We start from the raw sequence: 10,281 nt of genomic DNA, 5'->3' as shown, positions 1-10,281 counted from the left end.
CTTTACACTCTTACAATGTGTGGCAGAAGGGGGGTAAATGTGGTGGCAGATTTGTGTTTTTAAAGATTAATATTTTATGAATTTTAGGGAAATTTTGATTGGCGCTACAGTCCTCGCCCTACCCCTGCCCATTATGTCTGTTTTCTTGTATGTGATGGATGTCAAAAAGGTTGCAACAAAAGTATTAATAAAACACAACTTCCTTGGAATGTCCTTTAGTAGTGGTGGGAGTAGTGGGAAGCAGACAGAAAACTAGTGTAGAGCAGCTAGTAACACAGTACATGACCCTCAAGCTAAAACTGAGAGCTATATTATCAGTAGAAATAATTGTTTTATCTTACCTAAAACAATACTATTTAGCCTGTATATAACATTTAGGTGAATTGCTTACCAATTTTGGGTTGATATATGGTTACCATGCACCACCAATGTTGTACATTTTCTGAATGATCAGCATTAAATGAATAACATTGCATACGACAAACAACTTTGACTTGCATAAATGTTTCATTAGCATCCACCCCCTGTCATCATTATTCAATATGGTCATCATAGCATGCATCATTGTATTGTGTCTTGCAGTGACTTGACATCACTGAAATTGATAGTGTCGGTTGCAGCAGTTGGTCATTTCAAATGGGGAGAAAAGGGATTTGAAAAATATATCTTAAAAAGTATTATTGAAAATTTGCAGCCGGTTAGAGGTACTGAGCTGCAAGCATGGGACATTAGAGAGGTATAATCTCTTAACCAGCGAGGGTTTCACAGAACCCTTTGCTGCAGCATGCGACAGAAGACCGTGTTATGGCTCAATGGCAAGTTCCAGCGCACACCGGACTACGGAGGACGAGGTCTGCACACTATTTAATATATAAGTATTTAATCTGTTTGCCTTAGTGCAATACAGTTTAAGAGGAGATTCTTGGGTATAAGAATATTTTGAGGAAACGCCTTCAAAATGGAGAGTCTACAGTCAACACAGCGCTACACTACGGTCAACAGTTTACAACTAGCTAGTGTAGTCATTACCTATAAACGTGTTCCATCAAAATACACAGCCTTTCAAAGGCCTTCTTTAAAGTTTAAGTTTCCATGAGAATCATCATGCTGTATCACAAGTAGTTTGCATATGAGAGAACCCCTAGAGCCGTGTGGAAAATAAAATATTAAGACATCTGGGAATAAAATTTATTTTGTCTGTGGTTGAATTTACTGGCTTTGGACTACATGTGAAGAGTTAGCTAGAGAGTCAGCTCAGTAAGATTAAAATTGCCTAAGTTTGAGGCAGAAACATATTTCAGCCAATAAAAAAGAAAAGCTGTATGCTATTTTCAAATCATCTTGTTTCTTAGAGCGAACAGCTCATGCCTTGAGTATTAAACAACCTTGGATGATGAGGGAAAGATTTCCAAAACAGAGAGGCAGCCATTTAAAAGCAAATAATTTGTCTGTACCACAGCATGCAGAATTTTTTTTAATGAGGAGGCTTTAGTCTGCTGTGGTAATTTTTGACCATCTGCACACACACACACACACTCACACACAATCTTCTTATAGTAATATTTTTATTAAAAGTAGTCTGAGAAACTTTCCCTGTGTCACTTGCTGGTCCACTGCTGCATTTTCTCTCAGCTGAAAAATTATGTGACGTGTATAACATGCTGTCTGCATTCATCCTCACAGTTAGAGTGAAAGGGTTAATGAGGCAAAGAGCTCCCTTTCTCATGCAAATCAGTGACTGACTACCCGCCCGGCCCCTCCTGCCATCGCCAAACTGACCAAACACCTCCACACTAGTGACTCAGTTCCCCTGCTCTCAGCATTGTCCTGATGTCATAGCTTTACATAAAAATCCTCCTCCACACTCATGACCTGTCTAGCTACCAGTCAGAGGATTTCCCACCTTGTGTCTTTCTGAGGAGATGCGTGGGAATGGCCAGTCTTTCAAATGTATATATTTGAAAGTATTTGCTTGTATATGTTTTGTGTCTAACATGGGTTGCTTGCCTCTTTTTGCCTGGTTAATACTTCCGTGCCATGAACACAGCGACCTCCATTTTTAATGTACTCTATAGATTTGTTTTTACGTATTTAGGTATCTTTTAACAAAATTGTTTTTGGGGACTTTTGACTATTATTGAAGCTAAGAATATGTTGAAATTGTGTCACAGCACATTGTGTGTGTGTGTGTGTGTGTGTCTGTCTGTCGGCAGGCACTCCAGCATGCATTTTTGCTGCTGTTCCCTTATCCTATCCTTGTAGAGGTATAAAATATGCAGTGTGTGGGGATCTGATACTCCTACCATAACTTGTAAGTGACAGTATGAATTGTGTGATTGTTTCCAGAGCTTCTTTGATATTCGATTTCCTAGTTTGAGTCATTCCCAGTTTCAAGTGTTTAAGCCAAATATGGTCCTGTGAATCTATGGTGAACCCATGTTTACCCTGCTGAAAAAGCCAAACTTTTTTGCTAAATTATTCCTCTCAAATGTTTTACAGCGCTTCAAACTCGTAGTAAAAAGTCATTTTTAAAAATGACATTGTCCACAAATGAAAAGTGGTAGTTTAAGCAGTTTCACCACTAGGGAGAAGCATCACCACAGTGTATCGCCGAGATATGCATAAGTCAAATTTTCTCATTTTACTTGGTGAATCCAAATGCTTTGTACAAATTGCCATGACAATGCCAATTTGCTGGAATTTAAAACTGGAAATTTAAAATCAAAATCAGTTTTAAAAACCACTTGAATGTTCTTCAGTTCAAGAGTTAAATCGACAGTATGTTTTCTGTTTCCCACTTCACGGAGCATATCAGCAATGTGTATCGGTGACCACTAGAGGAAACTACATCACAACAATTCTACATTTACCCAGTTCTTTTCCAAGCACTGATGAGAGGACCAAGGACTAGGCGAGGAGTAAACTCTGTACTTAATACATATTTTTGGTAATAATCATATCAATCAGTATAAATTGGTATGATAACAGCATGTGCATTATACCCAGGTGTGATATCCTGTATAATCCCTCTAATTCCATTATGCAAAACAATCCTCGCAAATAGAGCCCCCAAAATCATATGTCAAGCAACTGTATATTGTGTAGAATGACAACACTCAGAAATATATACTGGATGTTACAAAAGTTGATGAAATACAATGTATATTTAAATAATCTTTCTCTTTAAGGAGAACATATAGCATTCCTCTATATGGGAAATAGCAATGCTAATGTCTCAGGTTGGTGGGGATTTTGGTGCTAGGTTCTGTGTAGCCTAAAACAAAGTCACTAAAACATACTGCAAACATGAGCGGACCCTAATCACCCAGACTACCTCAATCTGTTCTTCAAGAAATGGAAGAACAACAGACTTTTCTTGGTTTCTTTTCACATTTGAGTCTGTCAGTTTGGATAGTTGCTGGTGAAGTCCAGATTGAGACCTGTGGATAATGTTCTGAAGGATTTATTAAGGCTTATTTTCTATCAGGAAGTGACTGTGACTGAGTGGCATTCTGAGGGCTAGTAAGTACCAGCATGGACACTGAGCTCTGGAATTCATAATAAGCAGGGTAATCCATTATTAGTTTGATGGTGGATTATAGAAGATTCGTGCAGGATCATCTATAAGAACCCATAGCCAACACAAGTCTCTACGTAGAACTGAATTTGAGTGTACATGAGTGTTTCTCTACCCTGCGGACCCACTATGTATGCTGGTTTTTGTTCCAACCATACTAACAAGCTCTGTATTGTAATTGTTCTTAATTAGACACTAATTGTTTACTAATTGTTTGTAATTACACTAGGCGTGTCGAAGCTTCCCTGAGCAAGACACCTAACCCCTAACTGCTCTGGTGAATGAGAGGCATCAATTGTAAAGTGCTTTGGATAAAAGCGCTATATAAATGCCGTCCATTTACCATTTACTTCTACTGAAGGACAAATTACCCCAAAAGCCAGGTTATGCCAGAAATAGCTATGTATGCCCTTAAAAATAAATGCTGCAAATTCACACTCAGGAATTTCAATCAGCCAGACCAAATTATGCTGTTACTTACTGTGTTGTATTTACTACATGGCAAAAAATTCTTCAGTGAAATCAGTTATGTCCCATTAGCTCAGTGCGGAAACTTCAAACTACTGTTTATGTGTAAAATATACAAATTCAATTCTGAATATATAAGTGGAATTCTGAATATAGAAGTGGAATTCTGAATATATAAACACAATTTTGAATATATAAGTGGAATTCTGAATATACAAATTCAATTCGGAATATATAAGTGGAATTCTGAATATAGAAGTGGAATTCTGAATATATAAACACGATTCCGAATATATAAACACGATTCCGAATATATATAAACTCAGTTTATACTCAGGCATATCACAAGACAGCCGTTTTTATTTTTTGAATAATTTTTTCTTTTTTTCTTCATGGGCTACTGAGTGAGCAAAACAAGTTTAACATTAGCATCAGAAAAATTTTACAGTACAATCAAGGATAATCAAACAAAATAAATAAATCATTGAAATTTGAATGAGGCAATAATTCGGACTTCATTAAGGGGTCCTTATTTTCTTGGTGTTAAGACCTTTCAACTAGGGGCACCACATTTCACAGGGAATGGTCCGAAGAGCTAGAGAAATAGTAAATAATCTCTTATTTTGAGCAGTGACACTTTTGGACGATGAAATCTTCTGTGTTCAGTAGATATACAGACAGAGGCAGAATGAATGCTGTCGCTCCCCAGTTCTAAGTAGCTTAACAAGAAACGACGAAAGTAATCGATAAAATTTCGCCAGGTGCAGTGTCTTTTACTTACGAGTTGGGGTGAGGAAGCGTTGCTTTCACTGCTACCAGACTGAATGCGTAATGCAGCTTTCGAATACGATGGGATATAAAACGGTATTACAACAGTAAAATTTGACATATTAAACATAGTTTAAAAGCCTATTTTGTCACCCATTGGATCGATGAAGTGTAGATCAAGCCAGATTGTACTACAAAGAACGACAACATCGAAAGCAACATGTTACATATTACAAGCTGACATCGTTTTCTAGAGTAAAGACCGGACCATAAGCTGCTGCACACGTGTTGTTGACGGCGTTGTTGCCCTTTTTAGTACAGTCTGGCTTGATAGAGAATTCATTTATTCAGTAGGTGAGAGTATAAGCTTTCTAACCATGTATAACACGTCTAATTTTGGTTTTGGAATATCGTTTTATAGGTCAACCGAAACTTGACTCATGATCGCATTCACTTATGCATTCACTCTGTGTTAGCAGCATAGACCGTAGGCTATTAAGGTTAGCAGTCAAAGACGCTGCACCTGGCGAAACGTTGTCAACGATTTTTCGTAGTTTATTGGGAAAGAATCGCGTTTTGTCGCATTCACTTCCTTATTCAGCTATGACCTGTTGCCAGTGCTATATCCTTTCTGGTGACTAAGTCCCCAGGAAACCTCGTTTGAACAACACAATGCCAAAGGCAAAGGCAACCACACAGGGGTATCAGCTATTTCTACTGGAGACAATTTCATGTGTCATGAGTTTTTGTGAGGTGAAGAGGAAGAGGCTCACGTGACTTATTATGCGAGCTCAGTCATGTTCCAAGTGGCCCTTCAAAAGTTTTTCAGATTTTTTTTTTGTTAAAGTGCTTCTGCCTGATTACACAATTCATAATTTCCTCCTGTCTGGCAGTACAGAGACAACCATGCTTGTGGGGATTGGTAAAAAATGATGACAAACAACAGGCCTTTTCCAGCTAATATCTGAAAATACATTTGTCCTCTTACCGGTTCCTGAGCCAACTATCTGCCCTTCAGTGACTTAAATGAAAATTAAGAACTTAAGAACTTAAAAAATTAAGAAATGTTTTATAATCTATTGCAATCTATTGCAATGAGCAATCTATAGCAATTGTCTAAAACATAACACTGAAAGATAAAAAGTACAGTCAGTCTAAGATGTTACCTGGATGCCAAACATTATTGAGTTGAAATTAAACTGATATTGCTATTTTACCTGCAACCTCAGGAACGTGCAGGCTGACAGGATGCTGCGTATGCATTGCTCACTCTTTCAGAAACAGCATGGGGCATTACCAAATAATAAGGCTGTTTTTGGTGGTTGTTTTCCCAATATGGCAGTCGACACCAATTGTATTTTGATTTTAATTTGAATGTTGATGTAATTAGCCTCCATTGTCACACAGATGAAAACTTTCGTACTGGACTCTGAATGATGTGAATGGGCGCACTCAACCGGCAGTGGTGCCGACTGGCTGTTTGTCTGAAATAATAAATCTGTAAATATGGCTGGACTGACATTGTTGATCATTTGTTGGCAATAATTTTTAAATATTGAAAAATACAATTTAACAAAAATGAGACAGGTTAGTGGATGAAATGGTTACCGTTGAGCTCAGACCTCTTTACTGCAATTCCAGCAGAACCTTAGGGTGGTTTTGACAGCAATGCATCACGGAAACAAAGAAGTTGCATTGAGTCGCATGTCCACTATATAAAGCAGTACTCTGCGATGTGTGCATCATTACTTTCTATTTTCCTGACATGCAAAAGTGATTCAGACTCCTGCCAATGTTTATTTATATCAGTGTTTTGGTAAATGTCTTTATTTATCCCACACACTGACACACACACTATTGGTAAAGCAAGTAAGATAGAATGATCCTCCTGCAGTATTGATCATTACACATGCACTCTCATGCAGATCTTTCACCACACATGCACTCTTATGAGGAACTTTCAGCACACATGCACTCTTATTCGAAAATTTCACTACATCTTTACTGTCATCGGTATGTTTCTCTAAAGGTGTGTATTGAAATTATTTCTGTATTCAAATAATAATGTTAGTAATAAATGATGTGTGTTTATGATTTCTTATTGTCCCTCTGAGAGACAATAGTACCAGTGTAATATATAGATGCCACTGCCATCAACAAGAACAAAATTTTAATTGAAAAGTATTTGCATGGGCATGAGTAATGCCATCATTAAGCATAAATGAAACAAACAGCAAGCTTATTCAATCAGTATGAATAATAACAGATTCACTTATCCCAAGCAAAAAGAAAATCAATATTATAAAAATGCAATCTTAATTATAACAAAAATATTTACTAAACCTGAAGCGTGGCTTGAAACACAATATAATAATAAATAGTAATATTACATTCCATTACAGGCATTTTGCGGATGCTCTTATCCAGAATGACTTATACAACTTTTTTTTTTTTACATAGCATCCATTTATACAGCAGGATAAATACTGAAGCAATGTAGGTTAAGTACCTTCCTCAAGGGTACTACTCGGGAATTGAACCTTTAGGTTACGATATGATATAATAATTGCCTTTAAATTATTTTTTAAACAGGTTTAAATTAAACCCATAAATATGGCATGCTTATCATATCAGTGATGATATACTGTATAATGACTGTTCCAAGAATCCTAATGTTTCCATGACCAACTGAACTTCTTAGGAAACATTGGCCGAGATGCAGACTCTTCCTGCACAACATCAATAGAATTCACACTTTCCTTACCCAAGACGCCACAGAGCTGGGCCACACCCTGGTAACTTCTGGACTATTGCAGTGCCTTGCTGGCTGGTTTACTGGCCTATGAAATTAGGCCTATTGTGACTGGTCCAGAGTGCTGCTGCATGCCTGGTCTTCAACCGAATTGCCACACAATTTATTACCATGTTTCACTGACATCCTGTATCCACGTTATTGGCACTGGCATGCCAAGCTACAAAAGATACTGCCTCCTCCTACTTTCAGACACTGATGGCACCATACACTCCAACCAGATCCCTCTGCTTGGCATCCTCTGGCCAGCTGGCTGTCCCGTCTCTTCAGGAAGCTGGCTTTCTCTCCTCACATCCCCAGCTCTCCTCCACTCTCTTTCCAAATGGTGTAATGACCTTCCCTCTCAGTAAGGAAGGCAGAATCACTTTTTTTAATTCCGCAATTAAAAACGAGACTTTGTTTTCCTTTATTTAGGAGACGTTTTGGTGGTTTTATAACCATTTTATTGCCCATTTCGTTAGTTATGTCGACTTAACGCTTCTGGTACATGCATAAATTGCCAATTGTAAATTTCAGTTCCACAGACAGTTTAGTTTATTGTAGTGGTAAGAAAAGAGTTACTCAGCTGTGCAGATGCTAGAAAGATGGGCGGGTGTTTTAGACATTCGTGTTGGAGACATCCACGGTGTTTCCTGGTGACTGAGCATCTTGTCGGAGTTTTCGTGAGCTGAAGGCATAGAGGAAGGGGTCCACACAGCTGTTAATGAAGGTTAGAGCTCCAGTAATGTACCAAGCAGCCTCAGAGAATTTTAGCAGAGTTCTGGATTTAAGTACAATCGATGATATTTTTAGTATGTTGATGACATGAAAGGGACTCCAGAAGATGAAGAAGGTGACCACGATGCTGGTCACCAGCCTGGCCATCTTCTGGCTTCTGAAGAAGGCGGTCTGGTTCACTTTCTTGTGGAGGCAGAAGTAAGAGGTGACCAGGATGGAGAAAGGGACAACAAACCCCAGCAGAGTCTCCATGAACAGAACGGCCACTGCCTCCCCGTCGGACCTGTGCTTCCTAATGCAACTGTACTGACCTTTGTCCTTGAGTACAACCACATCCCGAATCACGATCATGGGGGAGGCAAGAACACCAGACAGCCCCCACAGGGTGACCAGCAGAACCCTCTCACCCATCCCACACAGCCTCGCCCAGCACTGAGGGTACAGCACAGCCAGGTAGCGCTGCACGCTCATCAGGGTGACTGTCAGCAGGTTTGAGTATAAATTACAGTAGAGAAAATAAGTTATTAACTTGCAGGCCAAGCGTTGAAACACCCAGCCATGCAGCCAAGTGTAGATCCACACCGGTAGTGTGATGAGGGACAAGAGATCAGAGACTGCCAAGTTCAGCATCAGCTTCAGAGTAAAATTCTGACTCTTGTACCTGCGTACTATCACCACGACGACCGCAATGTTGCCAGGGACGCCCACCAGACAGCACAGCCCCATGACCACACTGGGGGCCACTTGGTCAATATTCCAGGACAAGGTGGAGTTGGAGCTGGAGCTGGTGATATTGAGATACTGCATAGTGAGGCAAGAGTCCAGCAACTGTCGTTTAGGCAGGAAGCACTGCACAGTTTTATGTGTAATGCAGCAATTGGTTTTGTTTTAAGATGCAGCATCCTCAAACACATTTGTACTCATCCCTCTCACTTCCCTTTTAACAGTTGGAGCAATTATTAACCCAAAAACATGAATGTTCATATATTTACAAGGGAAACAAATGCTCAGTTCGCACAATGGTGGTATGTGTTAGCAAAAAGTAGCTCACACTTCTTATTTTTTAAAACAGGATAACACCACATTTTGCAATTTGCATCCCACATGCCGTTCATACTATGCGATGGGATAATCATGCATATGCATATATTTTAAATGAAAGAAAGTGTCTGCTGTTAGTTTCCTGTATTGTCATGTGTTTCTGCTCCGACTGCAATTTCATGTTGACTGTTTAGAGGTGTATGGCAGTTGTGGTGATTACAGGGCCCCTACTGGAGTCACCATGATGGGAAATAGGGCCTCACTTCACAAAAGAACTTTGCAACCCGTGTTTGGGGCTTGCAATTGTGATTTCTATGCAAACACTCCAAAAAGAGAAGGATAAATCTATATAAATATCAGCTGGCACGTCACAACTTCTGTGAAATGAGCCCCAGGGTATTTCTCACTAGCAGACCGGACACAGCCTTAAAGACTTTCCCAAAAAAAGGATCCAAGAAGTTATAGATTTGTCAAAGAATTTTAGTTAATGAAAATTATTAAGCAGGAAAAATCTATATAAATCTCAGCTTGCACATCAGAAAAACACACATGGGGCTCAGCTTGCACTCATTCGTAAAATGAGCCCCAGGCTATATCTCACTAGCTGACTGGACACAGCCTTAACAACTTCAGAAAAAGGGATCTAACGAGTTTTAGATTTGTTTAAGCATTTCCATTAAAACTTATTAATTAGAAAACTGAGACATACTATGCCTCCTGCCCTCCTGTGATGTGTCAATCCCATTGTTTTCCATGGAAATCTATTGATTCTGTCTAGTTCTATCTAGTCAAGAATATATTTCCATAACAGACTGATAGTGAAGAGCTGGAGGCATGTGAGGAAGAACAAACAGCGGTGAAGATAGAAATGCCAAGGTAAAGTCACTTTGAGGGTTCC

The 10,281-nt window shown here is 39.1% G+C and overlaps 1 protein-coding gene across 1 annotated transcript; it reads right to left on the bottom strand.

Moving 5' to 3' along the window:
- Window positions 1–6,966: 6,966 nt before the first annotated feature.
- LOC135256098 (leukotriene B4 receptor 1-like) lies at window positions 6,967–9,389 on the bottom strand. Its single transcript, XM_064337969.1, has one exon. The coding sequence runs from the start codon at window positions 9,147–9,149 to the stop codon at window positions 8,223–8,225; it is 927 nt and encodes a 308-aa protein (XP_064194039.1). The 5' UTR covers window positions 9,150–9,389; the 3' UTR covers window positions 6,967–8,222.
- Between the last annotated feature and the right edge of the window lie 892 nt (window positions 9,390–10,281).

The sequence above is a fragment of the Anguilla rostrata genome, chromosome 5 (genome assembly GCF_018555375.3).
Source record: "Anguilla rostrata isolate EN2019 chromosome 5, ASM1855537v3, whole genome shotgun sequence".
NCBI lineage: Eukaryota > Metazoa > Chordata > Actinopteri > Anguilliformes > Anguillidae > Anguilla > Anguilla rostrata.
This window is presented reverse-complemented; position numbering and strand designations above follow the sequence as displayed.

Excerpts from the sequence above, each read along its gene's own strand:
- LOC135256098 (XM_064337969.1), bottom strand. The coding sequence starts at position 9,149 with ATGCAGTATCTCAATATCACCAGCTCCAGCTCCAACTCCACCTTGTCC.